At 40.7% G+C, this 25,155-nt stretch overlaps 1 protein-coding gene across 3 annotated transcripts in view; it reads right to left on the bottom strand.

Moving 5' to 3' along the window:
* The window catches only part of arid4b (AT-rich interaction domain 4B), a 42,156-nt gene that overhangs the window by 9,770 nt on the left and 7,231 nt on the right, over window positions 1–25,155 (bottom strand). For all 3 annotated transcript variants that reach the window (XM_067609693.1, XM_067609690.1, XM_067609692.1), the window contains exons 3-16: window positions 20,323–20,433; window positions 14,568–14,633; window positions 14,108–14,198; window positions 12,835–12,914; window positions 12,345–12,436; window positions 9,544–9,685; window positions 8,166–8,245; window positions 4,226–4,302; window positions 2,955–3,103; window positions 2,798–2,870; window positions 1,870–1,964; window positions 1,664–1,761; window positions 1,160–1,358; window positions 833–1,050 (exon numbers count right to left, since the gene is read on the bottom strand). In XM_067609693.1, the coding sequence (XP_067465794.1) occupies window positions 833–1,050; window positions 1,160–1,358; window positions 1,664–1,761; window positions 1,870–1,964; window positions 2,798–2,870; window positions 2,955–3,103; window positions 4,226–4,302; window positions 8,166–8,245; window positions 9,544–9,685; window positions 12,345–12,436; window positions 12,835–12,914; window positions 14,108–14,198; window positions 14,568–14,633; window positions 20,323–20,433 (1,571 nt within the window). The remainder of the gene's footprint in view (window positions 1–832; window positions 1,051–1,159; window positions 1,359–1,663; window positions 1,762–1,869; window positions 1,965–2,797; window positions 2,871–2,954; window positions 3,104–4,225; window positions 4,303–8,165; window positions 8,246–9,543; window positions 9,686–12,344; window positions 12,437–12,834; window positions 12,915–14,107; window positions 14,199–14,567; window positions 14,634–20,322; window positions 20,434–25,155) is intronic.

The following is a 25,155-nucleotide window of genomic DNA, read 5'->3' as shown; positions in this document are numbered from 1 at the left end:
CAACTACCAAGAGGAAACATCTGTCAATACTGGAAGTTACTTGCCTCTGAAGCACTACCTTGCGTCTAGTGATCTAATGCATCAGTGACAACACTCACACACATGGAACATTTAATAAAGCTGAACACCAAAAGCCAAAAAATAAAATGAGAGAAGACAGAATCAGAGAGGAAAGGAGAGAGGACAAATAGCTTTTGGTAGATATTAGGGGCAGGGCAGAAATAAAGAAGAGCACAGCCATGTTTGTGTGCACTGAGTGAGTGAGAGGCTGGCCACGGTCACACAATCCCAGCCAGAGTGATAGAGACAGAGAGAGAGAGAGAGAGAGTGATAGACAGAGAGAGAGAGAAAGAGAGAGAAAGAGCATCAGCATGACATGCCAGGTGAAAGGTAGCAGTCAGGCTTTGGTGCTCTAAGATGTCTCTGCCAGCTGATGCCGACTAAGCCACGAGAAATAATAATAGCACAGAGGGCAGTGGGTAAGAGCTTAGTTAGAAGAGAGAGGAGAGCTTTCCTCTCTCTGTTCTCTGGTTAGCAGGTAGAGGTGGATTGTGGGTATACTGGGTATTAGTGTCATTAAGGTCAGAAGGGTCACTGCTCCTCATCTGCTTACGGTCTCTTAGTTTTTTACTGCCACCAAGGAAAGTGAATGCCTCAGGACTTTTTTTCAGCATCATGGTGCTAATGTGTCTGGAGAAACTTTTAAATATTGGAGGTCAGATTGAATAGTGACACTGTTTCTCCATGCAGGAGCCCCGCATGGAGCTTGTGTTTGTGCCATGAGGAGATTTTTACCACCCTGGTGGAGGCACCGTCCCTTCAGACCACCTACCCAGAGTTGTCCTTGCTCTCCTGCTCCTCGTCACGCTCCTGCTTCATGTTCTCGCCTCCGAGGCGAGACGTTGAAGAGCCCTCATCCGTGTCTCCTTTGTGGGGGCCATCTTCTTCTTCTTCGTCGTCGTCATCGTCCTCGTCGTTTGCGCTGTCCTTTCCCTCGGCTTTTGATGATTCAGGCTCCACTTTGTTTCGCGTCGAATCGGGTTTCTCCTCCTGAGGGAGAGGGATGCTTTTAATATAAAGACACACATGTATGGTCTGGAGAGTAAAGATGCTGTTTGGATAAATATTTTAATGAAACAGTATCTTTTGGAGAAAGCACCTTGCAGACGACGGGCGGTGCACTGCTAGGTTCTCCATCCGTCTGGGCTTTCTGCTCTTCTGAGCTGGACGATGCGGGAGCTGTGCCTCCTGCTTCGCCCTCAGACTTCACCTCCCCTTTGGGACCCTGCTTCAAAGGGAGGTCCATCCTGAAGGTGATGGCGGTGGAGGTGCAGTATTCCTCAAATCCATACAAGTACCTGCATGATAGTACAATTCTTGTCAACATTTTACTGCTCCTCTCCAAGATGTTCCTTCACACCTGCACTGCTAAAAGTTTATCTTGCAAAGAGAAGCTGGAGGAGTTTGCAAAACAAAAAAAAAAGAGGCTGTATATGTAGTACAAAAGACACTCAGATGGACATGAAAAACAATTAAACTCATGAGAAACTGCATTTCAGGGTTGGTGAAAAACTACAGAGCTGATATGAGTTGAAACAAAAGATGCATCTGCCCAACAGTGTTAAACGCTTTGAGTAATTGTGAAGGCAGCGTCTGTACGTACTTGCGGTAAGCACATTTGACATTGTAGCCAGCAGCTGAATTGAGCACAGGGATCCCCAGATCCTGATAGACTTGCTTCCAAATGGAGCCGCTTTCAATCTGCTCCAACGTGGAAACAGAGGGAGACAGATCCAGAGTCAGTCAACATTCAACTGTGACCAAAAATCAAACTACGATGAAAGGAATCACTGTCAAAGTGGCACTCACGTTGTCAAAGCCTCCCAGCTTGTGCACCAGCCTGTAGAGCTTGAACAGGTTGAGGTTCCTGTAGCCCAGAACAGGCCGCTTGTTGATGGGAGTTCCTGAAGAGGAGAAACAAGGAGCGGGTTGAGATGGTGGACACGAGGACGCCGTTAAAGTTAGAAATCTGCTTATCAACTGTAAACCTTTTGTAAAGCTACCTAAAATTAGATTTCAGCAGTGGTATTCAGATCATTAACTTAAAAGTAGCAGTACTGCAAAATAAATATACTCCATTTAAAATGTCCCTTAAATAAAAGTTCATAAATATTATGAGCAAAATATACTTTAAGTCAAAAAATTTAAGCACCCATAAATTCCTCCTGTGGGTTGTTGATACTGATGCATTAAATTGTAAGTAGCAGTTTACTGTTGTAGTTAATGGAGGTGGAGCTAATTTGAACTAGATGACATACTGCTGGGTTGTTAAATTTGTAACAGTCCATCATATATTATAAGCTTGTCATATGTTTTGTGAGCTGTCCCTTCTGAAGTGTAGCGGAGTGGAAATAAATAGCATTACATAGAAATGCTCAAGTAAAATACAAGTACCTTGTATTCAGCTTGTACTGAAGTACAGTGCCTGAGTAAATGTATTTTATTTCATTCCACCACTGGTTTTAAAAACATTTAATGACCGAAGTGAGTCAAATAGCAGCCGCAAACCATATATTTCAAGTTGTGAAAAGATAATAAAAGTTATGGATCTACACATGATGATGATCTACACACTCAATGTATGTTTAGGGACAGCATTAAAGTCTGTAGAACTAAGTGATGTATGAGTACGGAGGTGGAAAGTGTGAGAATGAGACTGGACCTGGAAAAGAAAAGAAATAACAGGATTGTTTTGAAAAGAACCTTCTGGACAGCATTTAACTCAATGCAGACTCACCTCTGTCCTCCATGAACTTGTACAGCTGCTGTAGAAAGTTTTCCCTCTCCTCTGGGAATGGCTCCACTTCCTCCTGCAAACAGGAAACAAGACAGTTTGAGGATCATTTTCCTCAGAGGTTGGGGAGATAAGAGCGTGTACTCGCTTCTTCCACTACCTCCTCCTCTTCACGGCTCGCGTCTTCTTCCTGGTCCTCCTCTTCGTCGTCATCGTCCTCCTCGCTACTAGAACTTTCCTCTTTCACTTCTGTCTTCCAGGTGCCGGGCACGACCAGCTGCTGCTGGAACTCCAAGGCTGCATCCAGCGCTGTCACACACACACACACACACACACGCAAACAAAGTCATTACATATCAACTACATCCAATTAGGGCTGCCTATCATCTCCTGCTGTGGTAAACTAATCTGTGCGTCTTAGGCATTGTGCATTTTATGTAAAACAGTGAAATCATTTTGCAGAGATAAAAAGATTTCCATGCTACATAAACAGAGATAAGACATGAACAAATGTTTCAATCAGATTCCTCTTTACAGCTTGCAAATAAATTATAAGCCAATGTGAAACTCCAGGTGAAAACAAGAAAACAAATCAAATATTCAAAATTTAAGACTTCCATTTTATTTAGCCTGGATTTAAACCTCATAACATCTGTCACACTGGGTGCTTGGAGGGTTACGAGGATGCTGGGTGTGCACGTACGTGTGTCTGTGTGTGTGAGCCTGATAGTGGAACAATCAAACATTTAATAATGAATGAAACCAGAGCATCCTCCGGGCAAAACGCTTAAACTGACCATCAGTGCTGGTTCACAAACACTACTCTACTGGAAAAAAAAATGTTATTGCCATCTCTACTCTGAAAATAATAGACCCACATATAAAAATAGGACAGCATAAAAAGACATTCTCACATAAACATGAAGAAAAGCAGCCGTAGAAAAAAGCTTGAAAATCTTTCAGGAGTATTTGCAGTGACACAGAGCAGCAGAAGCCACAATGTCACAGGTGGGTTTAAGTTGCATCTAACCACAACCAGATGCTTGTTTTACAGTTTTGCAATGCAGAAAATATCACAGTTTTGAGTCAACCACCTGTGAATAAGACTCAGATAATACAAAGCTGTTTCCTAACTGTAATTATGAAAGAGTAAGAGCTCTGCAGCAGAAAACAGGGCCACTATATATAAAAAGCCTGGTGAGGACTTCAAATAAAAATAGACTGAACAGTGACAGGAGCTCTCCACCGCTGCATTCCCCAGAACAAAAACAAAACTTCTCTTTCTTCAGTCTGCCTCGCTGCAACCTACGCTGTGAGAGTTTTCTGCCATGTGTGTTTAAACACAGACCAACCTACAGATGTCGGAGTCTAGGTGCGCTCCATGCATCAGTCGTGTAAGATTTACATCTTGAAGCTTTACTTTAAACTCACCTGGTTTGAGCCCTGCATCGGCTTTTGGAGGACAATCGCTGTTCATCTCACGGACGTCCTTCCGCAACACGATGTAACTGCAAAACAAAGCAACTCTGATTAATATTTGCCCTGAAATGAGTGAACAGTAGTGAGTGTTATTACACCAAGGTTCAGCTCTAGGATGTGGCTATAAGGAGCCAACCAAAATCTAAGTAGATTTTTGTTTTCCAGAATATCATTTTACACTTAAAAATAGTTTAGCACAACAAAGTCTGACTATCAAAATGAAACGTGAACTCAAGTGACGAGCGGATTAGTAAACGGATATGATATGAGGGCTATGAGGGCCATACAAGGCCATACTGAAGTCTTCAGTTCATTAAAACAGTGACAGAGAGAGTTTGAAACCCTACAGCCCAGCACCAACAACAGCCTTAAAACCTGAGCAGACATGACTGCATTCACACACTACTTTCTTGCAACATCTCCACAGCAGCTGGGCAAAGTGGTGGGTGATTTGGCAAATAGATGGATCAGTGGAGCTTGTAAGCTGAAAGCAGTCAGAAGCTTTGCTACTGTGCCAGAGAAACGATTTGCTTTGGTATCTGGAGGCAGCTGCGCTGATCCAATGACTAGATTTGTCATGGAGTGACTTTAAAAAAAACAACATATATTTTAGCTAAAAAGGATCATAGAAAACAGACACCAGGGTTAACTGACATTACCTATAGATCTTTGACTTTGTATTGGGTATGTTACTAGAGTGGCACTGGTTCACCAACATGCCTGTCTACTGTATATACAAATGATGAGCAAATATTACTTACTTCTCACTGAGACTAGCTAAAAAGATTTTTTAAAATAGTCCACATATGAAGTACTGCTGCTAGACCCTCACGCTGAATAGACATAATATTCTTTTCTAGACTTCATATGTCAATAAGACTGAAATTAAGGAAATTATTCAATCATTTCTTGAACTAAATAATCTTAATGTTACATGAACAGTTTACTATAATAACAATTTGCACTTTTATCCAAGTTTCCTATCATAAAATATACTGTATATATGGCTTTTAAGTCATTTAACCAGCTACGTCCCATTGAGATTGAAATCTCAAAGGACCCCTGACTATATAAAAAATGTATAGCTACATAATTTCAAACAAGACTGGGTGCTGTCCTGAGGCACAACGGTGCTTTGAGCTAAATGCTAATGGTATACTACAACATGCTGATGTAAAGCAGGTTTAACGTTTATCATGTTCACCATCTTAATTTGAGTCTTTAGAGTATCAGCATGCTTACATTTGCTAGTTAGCAGCAAATAAGTAGTATAGCTGAAGCTGATGGGAATGTCATTAGTCTGAACCAAATTTTATGACAATCAATCTAATTGTTTCACTAAAAAATTTCAAATGTCAGACTCATGGTGGCGCTAGAGGAAAACTCAGGAAATCACCAAAGTCATTAAGATTCATCCTCTGGAGACCATGAATGTCTGTACAAAATTTCATTTCAATCTATCTGATAGATATTTCAGTCTGAACCAAAGTGGTGGACTAATCGCCAACCCACGCTGCTAGCATGTTTAAAAACATGATACTAAAGAACATAAATATATTTAGAATATAGTAAAAACATCACGTTATGTGTATAATATGTATAGAGTATATGTATGTGTGTAACTGGACAGGACCATCCCATTTTTTTTTTTAAATCAAGTCTAAGTCTGGTCTAAGTTAAAACCTACTTACAATAATTAAAACATGCTTTTCATAGTTCAGACAAGTTTGCAAGCCAGCTAAGTGAGAAAAAATAGAAACGACTTGTTTCCATTGTTACTATGGTAACCAGATCTGACAAAATAAGAATAACCACTTCCTGAAAACTCCCGTCTGCCCTCTGGATGTGACCTTGCTTTCCCTAAAAATGTTTTCCAAAGCCATTGTTTCTGTGGGCACATTGAACAGTTATCACAAACAATACCAAAATCTCCAAAGGAAAGCGAACACACACTGACCCCCACCGCTGTGCGGGAGAGGTCAGCAGGCTTATGGATGTGACCCCTCTTCAAAAAACAAATCACACAGGGGACAGCGAGTTACAATAACTCGGTAATAATAGACAAGAAGGGGCTGACATAAATGATAAAAGTGCAATAACAAACAAAGACAAGTAAAGTGTGTGTGTGGTAGAAGAATAAAAAGAACACTTTTAAACAGTGTATGTATGAAAAGCACCAGGGGAACGGGTGTGTTAGATGGTAGTTAGATCCACCATATTAACTGTAGCATTACTGGAAAGCAGGTGTCGACAGTTTAAACTGGTCCATATGTGTAAAAATACCTCCAGATCTCAGCAAAGATTTAGTTTGGTGGCTGCTGTTCTGTCTTGGGAAATGTATAAACTTTCCTCTGCAGAGTAAATAAACCAGTGAGGGCTTCTTGCAAAATGTGTATTACTGTAGATCAAACTGTAACATAACACAAAGAGACATGCCTGATAACTCAGACTGATCCATCACATTACCCATAAGTAACAATACTGATAAACCCTTTTCATCTTTGTTATTCCTTCCACGTTAAAAGGATTGGAAGGAAACAAACCTGAAAATCTCATTAAGAATGAGACAGATTGTCTTGCATCTACCTCTGGATACACTGTGCTGATTTCAATGAGTGAAATCAAATTGCTACAGAACAGAAACTGCTACAGCGTGTGCAGTGTAATTTGCAACGAAAGCCATCATAGGGTTGCTAAAAGAGGAAATACTTCTCAAGTAAGAGACTTCTCTGATTTATCATCCCTTATCTTATCCCTCTCATCAGCTCCCTAGCTACCCTTCACCCGACTATTAGCCAAAATACAAGCGATAAGACAACCTTTTCACACTTCCCTGCTGCAAATGTGTCTTCAGCTGTGTATGCAGCAGATTAAGGGTCATGCTGATGAGTTACGCAGGATATCTAGTGTGGAATGCAGACTCAAGGCCCTGAGATTAGGAGACCCGGCTGGTCTGTCATAACCCCAACCCAATGAAATTCAAACAGACAGCAAGGTAGTCTTCGGAGCAGCGAGCAAACACCAGATTCATTTATGTTATGTATGAGTGTGGGCTATGTTTCTACCCACACAGAGACTGCAGTAACAAACCATGAGCCCAGTGCACACTCCTGACAGGACCTATTCCTCTCTGGTCCACAGACAAAATAATCTGGCTGTGTGGTTCCACACCGAGGGCAGGCTAACCTTACCTCACCTGTTACAGCCTCAGGACAAACAAAGTAAACCAATAAACTATCTTTACTCTTATTGTGAGACTGCAGAATTTAAGGTTATGTTTTTCCAAAGCTGCTGACAATGTATCAGGGACATTTTAATTCATTAAAAAAAAGAAAAGAAAAAGAAAACAGACACAATCTATGAATAGAGAGGCAGATATGACATCTAACACGGCTCCCTCAAACACTGTGAAACACTCTGGTAATGAGGAGATTTGTCATGAATTTATATAACAACTTTAAAATATGTTTTTAAAGTAATCAACTAAAATATTTGTAAAGTTATACTTATATTGTGCAGTCCTATAGCATGTCTTACAATATACTGCATTTCCTTGGTGGGTATTCAAAGCAGTGCATGTCTTTCCTTTAGCAAGAGTTCACGACACACGTATCCCATTAAAAAACACTTATTCAAGGATTCATAAAGAGGATGGTTACACTGGTACTAAATGATTAGTTGATTAGTTGACTGACAGAAAATGAATATTGGACAACTTTTGTTTTTGTAGCAAACAATCTCTAATCATAAAGTATTTTATGAGGCCTAACTTTGTGCTTTGTTAACATCTGTTTGACCTTTTATTCATTACATAATTAGCTGTCAAATAATCTACAGATTAATCATTAAATAAAGCCCTATTTGTGATTTCAGCACACTAGTGATGACTCACAATTTTCCATCCTTGAAAGAGCGGACGAAGATGCTTTCCTTCTTCATGGTCACGTCTTCATGGCAGTCCGGGGAGATGACCTTGGTGCACAGAAACAAGACACAGTCAAGAGGTCAGATGAGGTAGTGTGTGTGTGTGTGTGTGTGTGTGTGTGTGTGTGTGTGTGTGTGTGTGAGACAATAAAGTAAAGGAGGAGGAGGGGGAGGAGGGAGGGAGGGTCAGAGTATGACTCAATGACTTAAGACGTTTCTACAAAAGGCCACGCTGATGGATTACAAAATATGCCGTCTACGAAACAAAGATAAACAAGCGGGCAAGATGAAGAGCGATGTGTAAAGGTGGCGCGCCCACTCTCAGCATGTGCTGCTGCTGTTTACTGGAGTCCAGGAGCTCAACAGTGGGAGTTGTTCCAGAGCCACGGTCTAACCCACAGGAGGGAGCACTGCCGTTATGAGATCCTATTTCCGCCAGGCCTCTGCCTGCATGCTCCTACTCTCTCTGTATGCAGCGCATACAGCGCACACGCTTGCATGTATGCTTTTGCTTAAAAACTATGACTCACTTTTATTTTGTATTACTATTTCACTCTCTGACGCATATGCTGCAGTGCAGAGACTATTTCCTTCTACTTTTGTTACCCAGTCCATTTAAGATCACATGGTTTATCAGTGTTCTCTGTGTATCATCTGTTGCATGAGACATCTACCAGTGTACTACTCCACCCCTCTGCCATACGGTCACAGTGTAAACAATGACAGGCCACTGTGTAATGTACTTCTCTGGGCTGTCACAAGGAGGCAGCATGGAGCTCAGTCAACAACAGGCCAAGAACAACAAACCCAGTAGGCGGGGCTCTGCTGACTACACAGTTAAAGGGACAGCTTTCCCCACCCTCTCCCATTCTCCCAGTTCTACTTGTAACACTTAGATACACAAACAACGCCTGTCACCATTACATTGTGTACTAATGGTGGCTCTGAGGTAAGAAAGGGTGGAGAGAGATTGGAAAATACTGAAAACATCAAATCAGTGTTTTTGCTGCATTGTTTCAAACATCAGGGAAAACGAGTCATATTTTTACTTTCTGAATTACTTTAAACTACAGATGTTACTAGTTAGATGTTTTGCTACTGCAAAAAGTTTGTCATATTGTCAGATATCAGCTACTTGTCTGCAGAAACATGTATACTTCCAACATCTCATGGTGTGTGTATTCTGAAGCAATAATATAATCCTGCTGAGTGCTGTGGTTACATAAGCAGGCGTTTAGATGAGATGGCACAATGCTGTGAGTGTACTGGAAGACCAGCAGCTCTGGTCCCGGTTTTCTTCAGTGATGGAACAGAGCGCAGTGAAGGAAGAGATGCTATGAGCTCACCAGCGCAGGATACCACGTGGTCTTCTTTTTGTCCCCGGTGGCGACCCCCTCCACACAGACCACTTTGCCGAACAGATCCTCATTCTGCCGCTGATCGCTCTCCTCTTCCTCGCTGGAGGATGATGACAACTCTTCCTCTTGGCTGTGGGTGAAAAGGACAGTTTACTCACTGGGCTGTGTTTTAGAGAGGTCTAGTGTGCATGTAGCGTTATATATACATGTTATTTCAGATTCATAACATACCATTCAATTTATAGACAATTTAGTGCAGGAAAGTACGACCTCAAGAAAGTTTTCTAACTAATTAGAGCTGAAATGATTTGCTGATTTTGATAATAGATAAATCACTAGTATAGTAAGTAAAATGGTGAACATTCCCTAGTTTAAGCTTCTTAGTTGTGAGGATTTGCTGCTTTTCTTTGTCTTATGTGACACTAAATTGAACATTTTCAGGTTTTGGTCTGCTGGTCAGACAAAAAAAAAAACACATTTTATGAAATTTTAAAGACCAAAAGATAAAATAATTGTCATATTATAATTAATATAAATAAACTATTACAAATAACTGTTAGCTGTAACCCCACTAAAAACATTCTCTACTTCAGAAAAATGTATGACATCAGATGACTCAACTCATAGTTGCTGGATTCACACAGAGCTACGCCTGCCTAATCTAAAAAAAGACAAATGTTCTGGTTGTTCATAGAGCTGCAATCATATTGACGTTTTATATTAAATCAATGCTATATATAAACAGGTTAGGAAAACACAATTGTGTGTGCAGGTCTCTCTGAATACAGGCAGGCAGAGGATTTCAAAATGTCTCCAACTAACAATCCACAGCACAAAAAAAAGTCTTATCATTATGTAGCGCAGTGAAACATGAGGCCCGCTCTACTGATGAGCTCACTCATTAGGATTTGTGTATTGACGAGCCGGCTCATCTCTGCTGTCTGACAGTCATCCTGACGCTCAGGCAGAGCCCTGACTGCGGCCAGCAGACAGCCAGCTATGTCTCTAAATGTGATCATGCAAGCATCACCAGCAGGCAAACAGATCCTCCGTCCTCTTTTTATGCCTCACTTGGCCTGCTCTGAGCACAACTCTATGTACATATACACACTCTGTCTGGCACGACTCGGGAGCAGTAAATCAGCCAGGCTGCTACTACAATTACTTCAACAACAAAAACAACAACTAAGCAGTGAATCAAAGTCATAAACAAAGCACTGTAGCTACTTGGTGATGGAGAGATTACAATTCATGCTCCATAATAACTAGTTGTCTTTATTTGCACAGTAATTTCAGGGAATAGTTTGACATTTTGGGAAATAAACTTTTTTTACTTTTGTTGTTGAGAGTTAGATGAGAGGATTGATACCACAGTTATGTCTGTATGGTAAATATGAAGCTACTGGCAAAAGTTAGCTTAGCTTAGCACAAAGACAGGAAACAAGGGGAAATAGCTAGCTTGGCTGTTTCCAAAAGTAACAAAACACACTTACCAGCACCTGTAACGCCCCCTAATTGATGTTATGTTATATCACATTTGTTTCATACCCACAAAACCCAAAGCAACATGTTGCGGTTTTGCAGGGAGTTTTCTGATTGACTGTTCCTTAGCCTGAAGCAGTGACTTCCTGGAGTCTCCGCTGGTTGCCTGGCAACCTCATGGTTAAACTAACAAGATATAATGTGTTGATTAGTCAGCTTTAGAGGGAGTTCAGACTGAAAACAGCCCTGCATAAAAACAAAGAAAGAGGCTGCAATGGAGGGGGTGTGCTGAAAATCTGTTCCAGGAAGTCCAGTCTGAGTAACAGATCCTTGAGTAATCAGATGCCAAAAAAATACTCTGACACAGCAACTCTGGGAAGATATCACAACGGCAATTATGTCAGGCAATAGTTGAACCAGGTTCAACTCTTTGTCGGACGACCCAGCGTTGGAGTCCTCTGTGTTGGCGCTGCACTGACGCTGCGTTTTTTCATGGAGGGCTAAGGTTGGTCTGGTCTCAACGCAGCCTTTCAGCAAGAAAGCAAATACATATGTTTCCAAAACTGTTCCTTTAACAGAAGATGGAAAAAAGACTATCTCTTCAAACAAAAAATTGTAGCTGTTTTATTTTTTCCAGTAATCTCAATCTATGCAGTATTGTTAATGCTTCTAAGAGTTAAGACATTAAGGAAGGCAACAGGTCCAAGGTGCTAATGTGCAGCGGGGACTCTTCCAAGTCAATATTGTATCAATGTTTATAGTAATATTGACTTTTCTCTTGAGTGCCATTAGCAACGGTGTCAGAATAAGATTATAAAGCAGAGTGTCCTCTTTATAAACAGAGAGCAGTCACAATTATATCCAGCGCCAAACACCCTCAGCATTTCCTATTCCCAGATGAAAACTCTGCAGTCTCTCAGGAGTAGGCACATCATAGCATAAAACACCCACTGGAACATTTGAGTCAAAGGGGGGAGGAATAAAAAAAAAAAAAAAAAGGATAACATTCAGCATGGCCGCACCATGCTCACACTGCATGCACACACTGGAGCTCGGCGTGATTGAGGAGCTGGAGGAGGCGGGTTAGGCTCTCCTCTTCCAGGCCTCGGGGACTGTTTATGAGGGGATGGTGATGAGAGTAAATCTTTCATTTCGGCTGCTGTCAGCGTACTTAGAATAGGAGAGCCTGTTACTGATGACCGTGGGTTGGCACAGAAAATCCCTCGCCAATCCACATCACAGACCTCTGTTATATTGAGTTTGATATGAGCCCCGCAGGATGTACAGAGACGGAGGACAATACTCACATTGGGTTCGATCGTCGGCCGCGGTTGCCCTTCTTGCCGATGACAGGAGTGCCAAAGTGCTCAGGGTTGGTGAGAGGGAGTCTGTCGAGTGTCTGCAGAGGAGACAAACAACAGCAAAGGACCTCAGTGCCACCTTGTCAGACACTAAATTGGAAGACTTGAGATTTATCCTGGATCCCTTGAAGAAATTCTCTTTATAGGATTTCATCAGTTACAAAAGGAGGGATTTACTGAGCTCCACAATGCTTACATTTGGCATATTCTCTGTAATATTGGTCTCCTGCAATATTTGACAGCTGAACTTCTAAATGCCAATGTGGGACCATTCATAAACAGCCTTTTATTTAGAGCTGTGTTTCCAGTGCCAGAAAGCAAGTAAGTAAAGAAGAGGGACTATAAATAAAAATAAAATGAACGCTTTTTCTTTTTTTTTTGTGAGAAAGCTAAGAGATAAGGCTGGTGTAAAAGCGTAGGACAGCACGGTACTTGCCTCGCTCTCCGCAAAGTGACGCGCTCCTTTCAGGCAGAGAGAGGAACGCCTTAAGGTCTTCTCATCACCGTCGTCAAACACTGCAGAGATGAGAGAATCTATTAGGCTGCTGTATGTAGGCCAGGAGTCCACTAACACACACAAACACACACACACACACACACACACACACACACGAGCACTAATAAACTCCTGTCTCGGTTTCAAAACGTCTGCTTGTTTATGATATGTTAAAAACAAATTATGCTCGTCTTTTAATGCTAAGACAGCTCCTCCGGCAGGCAGTGACAGAGTCTGTTTCAGCTCACAGCTTCATTAGAGCTTCAAGGATCCTCTGCTAGACAGAAAGACAACTCTCTGATTCCACTGAGGATGGATTGATTTTATTTATGGATTGACTAATGAGAATTTAAGGGATAACATGTTTAAGTGAGAACATCTACAGTGCTGGTCTGAAAGATAAGCTCCAAAGACGTTAAATTATACAACTGATCTTTGAAAGTCTGACAATAATAATAATAATAATAATAATAATAATAATAATAATAATAATACATATGACATTAATAAACATCATTTTACGGAATTTTTATTTCGCTAACAGCGCCACATCACCTCGCTCCCATTATTCGTTGCTCAGATGTACTTAGCAACAACAATAAGGAGAAAACACTTGAGGCACCTTCAGCAGTGACTTACACATTTGTTTTCCCACTGATGAATGAAAAGAATGAATTTGTGCCAAGAAGAGTGTTTGGAGACAGGGGAAAACCCCCATGGGCACGAGCAAGCAACGAGCAGCTGCTGAGACTACAGATCTGTATACTCTGGATTATCCAGCACTGCAACTGTGTACACTTGATAGACCCGCAGATACAAACTGCCCTGAGAGAAGAGAAAGTACTACATACCTGTCAACGTATGTTATGTTGACTCACTAGGTATAGTGTGTCTCAATCAGCCTCTACAGCTACCGAAAACTTTTTTTTTTTTTTTTGGAAAAAATAAATAAAGTACTTAACAAGGTGGTTACAGTATCATGTTTTTTTGTCTTTTTTCTTCAGGTTTCATGAGTTTCGTGTGTTATTTCTTGACACATTAGTTGCTCCATGGTTCTTGCAACAACTTAAAGTACAATGCTTCAGCAAAGGAAAACACAAACCACCTTGTGGAATTTTCATTGTACACAAACATGTTTTTTACAAGCTAGCTGCTGGGAGAGTACAAGTCTTCGAGAGAGAAAGGGAAAGCAGACGGTTTGATATTGACTCACCAACAGTATATATACTAGCATCGGTCAGCTTATTGATTGTGGCCTCCTGGTAAACTCCATCCTGATTCTTCACCTCTACAACAGCACCCACCTGTAGGACAGACACCCTGATGTTATTTGGCATCTTAATATGCTAACTGTTATTACTTTCTAATGGTAAATCTAATGATGTGTTCTGAAGTAATGAGACGACCATATTGCTGCTACAAGAATCATAATTGAGTGAAATGAAATTGCAAAGCCAGCGCTCCGCTGACTGATGCTCTTGTGCTTTCTCTAACACTATTGTAGGGGAGGGTGGGTGGGGGGATTGATCGTGTTTCGGTATAAAATGAAGTAAAACTATATTAATGTGATGTCATTCAAAGTTCAGACAATTACTTATAGTTGATGGGTAATTAATGGCAATATGTGTGTTAGGACAATACAACATCAGGCTTCTTCATCACTCCTGCCTTACCTTTAGAGGTCCTTTGATGTTTTCATCATGAACCTCCGCCGTGGACAGATCTGGTTTAAAGGTCACCTGGGGAAGGGGGAGGAGACTCAGTAAAAAAGAATAAACAAACAATTCTCTAAAGGTCTGACAGGGACACATCAATCTTCCACTTCACAGAGGCAGCAGGTCCCTACTAACGCTGCTGGACTTTATAACTGAGTGGCACTAATTACAGCGATAGACTCTTCATGCCATGCTCAACACCGAGACAGGTTTGTTGTTTTAAATCACTACGGTTTGACGTATAAAAATAGTAGTACAGAGTTGTTGGTGTCTATAGACAAGCAGCATGTGTGTGTGTGTGAGCATTTCATACTATGGCTGAGTGACTGAACCCCAACTGGCAACTGTCTGGTCACAGCCGCATCTGCTGGCGCCAACTGTGGCAGATTTCAGTTACGAATGTCAAGGCTAGGCTAACTGACCATCCCCCCCTCACTGCATCCCCAGCCTCCCCTAAGTGAGCCACAGTAGATCATAATCTGATCACGCTGTGGTAATCTTGCATCTGCATGGTGACCTGGCAATACTGTGACGGAAAACACCAAAAGGCAGGCACAGAGACACACACACAGACACACACACACACAGCCATTTACTGGCACATATTCTCCAAGCAGCACGTGTGAAAAGTGTTGGAGCAGCCAGAAGCACAGAATCTGTTTAGTATTGAAAATGCCCCTCCCTGCATTGCATATCAAAGTGCTTCTTTTTCTGTTTCCTAGGGGAAATTAAAGTAATTTTTGAGAGCATGTGCTAGTAAAATAGTAACATAATTATGCTGGAGACCTGGCTTCACTTTTATTGACTATGATCGAGTCTAGAATCAACCGGCATAAAAGGAGCTGAGAGACATGTTAAGCACCCCGACTCAGAAAACAAGCCTGCAGGTAACAAATTCAGACAACGCTCTCTCAAGTCGCTTTCAAATATAACAACAGCAGAAACAGCAATTAAAGTCTCGCTGTGAAGGCAGGATCAAGACAATGAATGAAAGTAACACATACTGTAAGGCGCTGTTGAATCGTCAGGTCATAAAATAAGGAGGGAGGAAGAGAGAGAAATAAAAAGCTTCCTGAGGCAGCATTTCATCAGTTATGGAGATAATAACATTCCTGCCGCGTGGAATAAAGGAATTCCTTTCTTCACATGGAAGAGCAGGAGGCTCCGCTCTCTGTAGACACAGGCAGGGTGACTCTCGCTGTCCAAAGCTTCAGCTAGAAGATGTCAATAACGCCTGACGCTTCTGACAGCCTGCTTCCTACCTGAGAGCTTCAGTTGCTGAGTGATTTCAGGTGAGGTCTGTTATTGTAGGACTACTACGACTTAACACTGGAATAAGATATCAAATCATTCTGATATTAGAATAAAACTTCAGTCCAGCAGGTTTATGTGAGGTTAATAGCTTTATCAGTTAATCCATTATATTACAATTATATTACATTCGTTATTCAAATCAGCCTGACAATGTTGCTTAACTGCAGGATGTTTTACTAAAACTAAATTCAAAATGGTTAGTGAGCATTTTGCCCATCTGAAAATGCAAGACTGCTATATTTCTGCTTTGTTTAAATGTAATAAGATAGTAACTTCTTCAAGAATTTCATTTTATGGATGTAAAATTTGGCTAAAACAATGAGCAGATTAATGACATATTGTTCAATGCTGGATAAATGAGGAGTGTTGAATATTAATAACAAATCCTGTAAAATTTCTGAATTCTTACCAAAATATATTATAAGGTCCAACTGAAAATCAGCCCAAAACGTTGTCACATGTACACACTGAATAAACACGTTCTAGCGTTTCCACCATAATGAAACAAAGAGCATTTGCCTTCTATATTAGGAATATACATGATAAGCAATGTGACAAGCATATAATGCCAGTTGACATTGCATTAATTAAACCACTATGCTCACTTTGGGAGACATGAACAATATATTTCTCTATGAAATCTTCATATGAATACAGAAGCACTTCACAGTTAGATAGCCGTTTACAGGCAAAATGTTGTTGTTAAACCGATTTAAAAAAAATAATGATTTGTTTCTGTATGTGATATTGACATTATTCCATTAAAAAAAACATTTGTGAGGAGAATAGTTGTGCTTATATAGAAAGAACCAATGAAAGTAAGAGAGTTTGATAAGGGTATAAGGGCACATAACTAAAAATTAAAACCGCTTACTTTTTACAGTAAGTTTGGGATAATATTCCACATGCTATCTGGATCTGGATCACATGCTAATCTTTTGATCCAGTTCATTTTGATAACATGGTTGAATGAGGAAAAGTACAAAACATTAAGACCTCCCTCTGTTAGAGACATCGACATAACCTCCTTTAGCCTTGTGTGGCTTATTTTTTCCAAATAAAGTTAAAAAGCCTTTCGAAAACAAGAGGTTTTGTGTTTGGTGACATCAAGAGAGGCTCTTGTTTTTGTATGATGGGCTGCTCAAGCGGATTTCACCCACGCTCCCGATGGCCAGTCCGACTCTGACCTGGGATGACGTTTCGAGCTGAGATGACCGGCAAGCGTCTGGCCAGCAAACGTCGGAGCACATTTCCAAATAGGTGTTATTTGGAAAATCTGACAACATATTGGCAATCTAATCTGGTTACTTTTAAATATTTTATAAAGCAAAATTTACAACAGCCTTTGGCCTGGCTCACAATCTCCACCATTGCCACCATTTGGTGCAAAATGCATTCTGGGATACTTGACTGTCCCTAGCTTCAACCGACCAATGGTGTAACGTCATCACTTAGTGAGTCAGTGAGTGACTCAATGACGGACAGACGTTTGGGTGTGTAGAGCTGGTCCTGCTGTTGCCGTCCAGCCAAACAAAGAGGAACAACGCAATGCTTCAAACTACTGAGTAGAGGTGCAACAAATATTTTGGTGCCATATTTTGAGAAACAAAATGTGAAGATGCACATTGTGCAGGTGAAAATAAATTGATATATATACTGAATCATATCAGTTATGGCTTTAAGGGGTGCAAAGCATTGTGATTTTTGTCTTTTTAAAAAGTCTGAGCTTCAGTGCTGTCTGTTAGGATCCAGTACAACATTAAGTGAACTTTGATATTGCTTTAGTTGTGCAAATTCGTCCGTCAGGTGTCAGGTGCAGTCTGGGCCTTTTGGTCATAAACAATTGGATGTGATCCCCTGCTAACATGACAGATGTTTGCTGTGACAACAAGCACCAACTGTATGTGTGACAACTCAGATAAAACCAATAAAAAAGCTCTGGTTGTTTCAGACTCTCCTCTGTTCCTGTCTCTTTACATCATTTTTACAACAGGTGAAAATTAGGCACTTCACACACTGGCAGTTTTACAGTGATGGAGATCAATGAACACTGTTCTTTTACAAATTTAAAAAACCTGGGAATACACCTCAGTCTCTGTCTCGTTCATGCAGCCTCTACATACATTACATTACAGTATAATGCAGCTAGAGGGCAAAATTTACTGTATTTGCTTTGAAGAAAACATGAGTGTGTTTCCCTCTAGTGTGAGGAGCATCGAGAGGTGAGTACACTTAGAGAATTCTTGGATATATAGAGCTGAAATGGTCAGTTGATTTATCACTTGGTCAACTGACAGAAAATCTCCAACTATTTTGATAATGAATCCATTATTTTAGTAATTTTTCAACCAAAATGTCAAATATTTGCTGTGTCCATCTTCTCAAATGTGAGGATTTGTTGCTTTCCTGTCTTATATGATAGTAAAGTGAATTTCTTGGGGCTTTGGCCACAACTAACCATTCATTTCATCATCGATTGATCTGCCAATTATTTTCTCAATTCATTGATTAATTGTTTGTTCTATAAAAATTAAGAAATAGTGAAAAATAAGTTATTTGACTTTGTCAAATATCTTGTTTTATCCAACCCACAGATATTCTGATTAATATCATATATGACAAACAAGAACATTAAATCATCATATCTGAGAAGTTTTTCCTAAATAATGGATAAAATGACTAATTGATGATCAACGTCATTTGATAACTAATTATCTGTTGATCAACTAATCGATGAATCAACTAATTGTTGGAGCTCTACAGCATTTTGGAGTGTTGGTCAAACAAAACAGGTGTTATTTTTGGCTCTAAGAAAATGTGATGGGCATATGTCAGCATTTTCTGTCATTTTATAAAAAAGATGGTCGATCAATTCATCAAGAAAATAATTGGCAGATTAATTGGTAAATGAATTAGTTGCAGCCCTAGAGAGAGTTAGTCCTGTCAAGCTCAGAAATTATCTTAATTTATTCAGAACATTCTCACTTGGGCTTTTTATAATTCTTCAATTCAGTTTTATATCAGTGGGGACCAACTTATAAAACGATGATTTAAGAGATTCTTTCATTTTGTATTCTGTACTGAAATATATTAGAAAAACTACTAAAAGATATATTGTGAAGACTAATATTATTATACTGTACTCATATGCCATTACATCCTTAATAACTATGATTTAAGCAGCACATTGATTCTGTCGTGCAGCACACATTGTTGACACCGTGCTTGTTACTGTGTCGTAGGGTTGGTCCTGACTGATCATATGTGTGCTGAACATTTCAATAGTGAGTGATACTGATGTGGTGCTAATTGGCTTTTTAACAGGTCTTCAAGTACAGATCATCATCATAAATAAGAATGTCACACAGATCTTTTCATCTGCTTTTAGAATTACTCAAAAGACAGCAGCGCCATATGCTGTAACCATCAACTTTGTTAAACAAGCAGACAGAGATTAATGAAGCAAAGAGCTAAAGAGGATTTGATTACAGTGGAATATGCACATCCACAACAACCACTGAATAATTGCCATGTTTCAACATTTGTGTAACAGAGCTCACATTCACTTACAGCTACCCAAAAACAAACCCCACACTCAGCCAATTAGTATGGTAATTCATTTATGAGCTGAGACTGTCCTATTAGCTTCATTTTACCCCACAATATTTTAACTATGAGGATCACATGGTTTATTTTGTCACGTTGTTTGAGACAAAAAGGCACGTCATTTGATGATTTCTGCTGGCGTGCCAGAACGGCAGATCATCGCTGCTCTTTTGTCTCTTCAGGGGGAACTACAGTGCATTGACACAGTGAAAAGCCAGCATCCAATCTTTGTTCCTCCTACACACTCTAGCAGAACGAGAGACAAGCGATCCGTCTCTATTGTATTATCCAGATGCTCCAGCCCCACTGGGAAATGAGATACTGTACTACGTGCATCATGCAATGCCTTCATCAGCAAGGCATAAAACCGATGGGGGAACAGCAGTCGCGCCGGGCGAGAGGGACGCCTGAGGACGTGATGGGTACCTGGTGGGTTAGGCCAGACCCTGCATCTGTCACAGCTGGGTCCCAGATCAGTTTTTTTCTGATGTATGAGCACCACTAACAAACTGAACCACCTGGTAGAGCTCCACCGTGCAAGCAACACAGCTGGATTCTTGGCAACATCAGACGCCAAGAAAGTAATTTTAAGACACAAACGTTCTCAGAATAAATTCAATCATCCAAATAAACCAATGTCCAATCTACACTCTCTGGATGTACAGTAAGGCTGAGCTGTGTGACCCTGAGTGTACCTGCTTCACACAGCAACAGAGCCCCAGAGCCCTACTGCACTTTAAAAAAAAAAAAAAATTTTAATTTTGGATCATGAGCACTTTGAAATGTGACTTACCTTGGCCTTGACTAGCCTCTTGGCAGTCTTAATCTTGGCCTCACAGAACGCCCCTCGGTACTTGGCACTCACATCCGTCCCTACTGTCAAGTAGGGGGGCTCCTCCAGAGTCTGAGGGGGGGAAAAAAAAAACAAAACAGGAAACCAGTGAATACAAAGCCTTTTATATATATATAGCTTACTGACAGGTGTATTCTCAAAGCTCGGGGAGGAGGACACACATACAAGCTTCTCATACTGTAGGCCAGCTACGCAAAACCCACCCAGCTCAGTGATTCATCCATGGAAAACACATACCATCTGCTCTGGGTATTGGAAAACAAGCCTCTGAGGGAGCAAACAAAAAGGCCACTTCACTACTGCTTTGATGAGTACAAAGAAGAAGCTATCTGTAACACATAGCACCATCTTGTGTCATCATTGGATGTCTATCAAACCTTTTTTTTTTTTTTTTCCTCTGCACAAGTGCAGATTTGCGGAGGGGTCGGGCACACAGAGAAAACAGACATTCTGTGTGTGGGTGAGGGCAGATGATGTTTGCGGGTCATGTAGTGTAGAGATGAATTTACTGAGAAAGTGTCTAACCTAACACTGGTATATTTAGACATCTCTGTAGAATGAGGGGCAGGCACAAAGTGGGCCACACGTCCTGCTGACAGGACACATCAAGAACGATTTCAATATATCTCGTGTGCACTCGGCCGATGTCTCTGACAGCAGGTTTGAACTCAAGTGTTCCTCAATGTTAATGTGGAACAAGAAAACACCAGATCCTCCTCTAATGTGCAAAACTACAAATATACTATAACTGCACAAGAAAACATCTTCTTATTTTCTGAATGAATGAATGAATGAAGTGTATTCATGCCCAGTGGAAAGTTTTTCAACAATTTAGCATTAAGTTTTCCCAACAGAGAGATGGCTGTGTTCATTTAGTGCACTGCATAAATAGTTCTCCAAAGAACTTATGCATATTACATTTCATACTACAAGCTACTCAGATCTCTCTTCTTTTTATAACACTTAATCAGACAAAACTCAAATATATAAATGTTAGGGATCACTTTGAAGTTCCTACCAGCCATTCATTGTTCCCCTGTGAAGGGCAAAGAGTGGTTGCCTTTGCAATGGTAAACTACACCAGTAGTGAGCAGTGTTTAAACCAGTGAGGAGGAACTAATCACTAGAACCAGCTGCTGTAGTTTTTCTTCTGAAAATATGTGGACTCTCAGCCCTCCGTGGCACATATTTATGCCATGACAGAACCACTTTTCAGATGGTAAAAGTCCAAATCTAAGAGATTAAGACCTTTGACATGTTTTAACTGTTTGCAGGTTCACTTTTTTTTTGTCCAAGCCAATATGCAAGAATGGGTAAAAAGAACATATGAGCGAACCCTGGAGCAGCATGCTAAAATAAATATAAGCCATCAGTTTTATAAAGGAGTTCCACATCGACGGAGTGCATCGGCAGAGGTGAGCGGAGCAGCTTTAGGGTAAAAAACATCCGCTTTTCCTCAGCAACATTTTGCAACACTTCTGAAGCATTGATTGAACATAGCTTTTTTGAACTTGTGTATTTTATTCAAGCTGAGGATAGAGACTGTCCATGTTCTTCCCAAACCTTCCACCTACAACAGTTACACAGCAACGCTCCTCTCTCTATGAATATTATACATTACATTAAAAAGGACATTATGCAAAACACTAAAGAAATGATATGATGGGAGGCTGTATTTCATATTCCAGAGTTATTACTTGTCAAGCATATTGCACCTTAACTGTATTGCTTTTAATGGTTTTAATGTAGACCTGCAATAAAGGAAAATATAAATGTTGGGTCAGGATTTGGACTTGGCAGATATTCAATATTAAATGATGTGGAAAGGGATCAGGGGCACGGGACATCCCTAATTTGTGTCATCGCTGACCTGCCAGTAATGTTCTCAAATTCACCACACGTGCATGAGCATAATGTTGCCTTTCCTAAATAGATAAATAGGACTCACAGGTGAAATTACAGCAACATGTCAGCATAATCCACTGTCAGGTTCAAATGAAGTTTAAATGTTTCATATCCCTCTTTTTTGTTATCTGCTGCTTCTCTAATTTGACGGTAGTTATTCAATTTTGGGCCCAATTTTTTCAATTTTTGGACACAGTCTTATCTGATAATACTTGCAAGAGGCAATGAGGCATTAACAGAGGTGGAGATCAGACTTGTGATCCGACTTGCAGTCTGTCCTAAGCGCTATTAATCATACAGGTGATACAGTAACTGTCAGCCAAATAAAAAAAGCAGAACAGCCAGAATTTGGCTGGCATGTAAATAAGGTGCTCCGATTGATATCAAAGGGTAGAAGCAGATAAAGCACTGTGTACTAAAAATACAAATGGTGGCTTGCCAACTGTAATAACCCAGTCCAGCTTTGTGAAAAAGAATTGTTAGGCTCTGTTGACTTAGAAGTAGTGTTACACATAGTTTTTCATCTTGTACTGTCAAAAGACATTCACAAAACTCAGATTACAGACAGGGTGCCCTTAACACTGTATTTAAAAATAGTAAAGACGTATCTAAGATGCAGAAGAGTAATAAAATGGTGCTGTACTATCAAGACAAATAGTTTTCAGATGCAACTCATCAATGTATCACTGTGGCCTTAATGATGCTAAATCATAAAATAACTCAAACCGGCTGCAAGAAGCAAAAAAAAAACCCTGACATGTTTGTTCAGAGATTGACAAATTGCACCTCCTGTGTTAAGAAGGCCACGAGCCAGTCACAGTCAAACCAGGACAGGGTGCCTCTTCTACAGTGTCTCCGGGATTCTGACAGATGGGATTCAGGGGCAGAGTCCAGTGCACTTCAGCCTCCCCACCTCTCAGATAAACACCTCATTAGTCTTTAGTGCAGTCTGGCCTCAGCACCAGCTGCCCTAGCCAAGACCAGGCTTACATGACGCTGCAGCCGTTTCCACTGGCTAACCAACTCTCTTGTCAGTCATGGGTGCAACACAAACCTGGACTGCTATGGTGTAAAGTACTGCTCCAGTTCCTCTTTCATACATACTGACACTCGTCTCCTTTCGCTTCCCCTGCTGACCCTGTTACTTTCCTCTTCTTAAAGGAAGAGTCATGCTATTGAGTCAGTGCCATGCCGTTGGTCCGATGGTCCATAATTCCGAAACCCCAATTGTTAGAAAAACTTCCTATTGGACTGCAAGCCCATTATTATGATGACCTCTTATCCCGAAAACAAAAGCCCACTGCTATGAAGGCCCATTGCTCTGAAAATACACAGTCTCCCTGGAGTTTTTGTCTTTAATATCTTAGTGAATTTTGACGTGCAAATGCAAAGATAATGTTTACAAAATCCTTGCTAACCCTGACCCATTTCAGAGCAATGGGCATTTGTCTTCAGGATAACGAGCCGTTGGACTAATGGGCTTCCGGTCCAAAAGGGACATTTTAAAAACTATTGGGGTTTTGGAATAACAGGCCTTCAGACCAATGGGCAGTCCCTACTGAGTCAGAGAGAGCAGCCTGGGTTATATTGACTGTGGCTGCCAAACCTCCCCATCTTAACAGGGCAAGGGTGATAACACATTACAGAGGCCAGAGTCACATTTGTCATGCTCACATGCCAATACAAATAGAGGATGGTTTGTTGTTTCCACTGATAATGCCCCGCCTCCCCACATTCAGCTAAACACTATGAAAGAAAATTCCATTCCTTGGATTAGATTGCCATTTAGCCTACAGCTGTCTGGAGAAAAACACAGACTATTTTTTATTTTTTATTTTCATTGCTCCTGCCAGTGCTGAATAAAAGACAGCACTCTGCTCAGAAGTTCAACCAATCGAGATGAGTAAGCTCAAAGAGGTGGAATTCCTGCGCCTTTGGGAGGTGTAACATCCTCTCGCCAATTCAAAATAAGCTAAAACCCCTGACGAGAGCTGCTCTCACCTAAGATACTGTCATGAAAAGAGTAGAGCAGTATTTAACATGAGCCTCAAGCGCCACTTCAGCTTCAGCATGCAAAGTCAAAGTCATGGTAATAGCGGTAGTACAATCAAGACCGGCTCTTTGGCTATTCACCTAGCGCCACTGATGTGGAAAATACTCTCCAGGCACACGTGCTTGATTAAACACATACAAATGTGACTTGGCATGGGGTGACAAAACACACCTGCGGCTGGCGCGGAGAGAAACAGGCCTAAACTGTTCGTAAACTATAGCTTGACTTTGCTTAAATGCATCACATCCGAAAGGAAACAATGAACAAACAGGTACAAGGATGTTCTACTCAAATATTATAAGTCAGACATGCACAGATATCACATTAAATAATAACTTTAATCTATTCTCTTTCGGACAGGGGCCATCAGAGGTGATGGTGCAACAGTGTTGTTGGCCATAAATACCTCTGTCCTGGCTGGTGTCATTGAATGACATGGACACTTTAAACAAAGAACTAGCATCTCACTGATTACTGGTGATCCAACGCCTACTCAGTATTTAAGCCTTTCTAGTCAGGGAACAAAACAGGCAATGCCACAACGTTAAGTCAGAGCTTTGAAATCATTCCAGATTCACCAAAACAAAATATACTGAAGTGACACTGGCAACAGCAGAATGAGATCAGTTTCTGCTCAATAAAGACTCTCAGGTCATGAAAAATTTAACAGCCAGCTCCACAGAGCGCTAGTTGAAAATATATAAGCTTCTGCTCATAGTGCATTTCTTGGACAGCCTGGGTGACTCTAGCATTTTCATTCTACAACTCAGTAAAAAAAAAGAGGCTTTCTGGCAGCTACCACACGGTTAAAGCTT

The sequence above is a fragment of the Thunnus thynnus genome, chromosome 14 (genome assembly GCF_963924715.1).
Source record: "Thunnus thynnus chromosome 14, fThuThy2.1, whole genome shotgun sequence".
Classification (NCBI taxonomy): domain Eukaryota; kingdom Metazoa; phylum Chordata; class Actinopteri; order Scombriformes; family Scombridae; genus Thunnus; species Thunnus thynnus.
The sequence above is the reverse complement of the archived record's forward strand: the minus strand, read 5'-3'. Positions and strand labels throughout refer to the sequence as shown.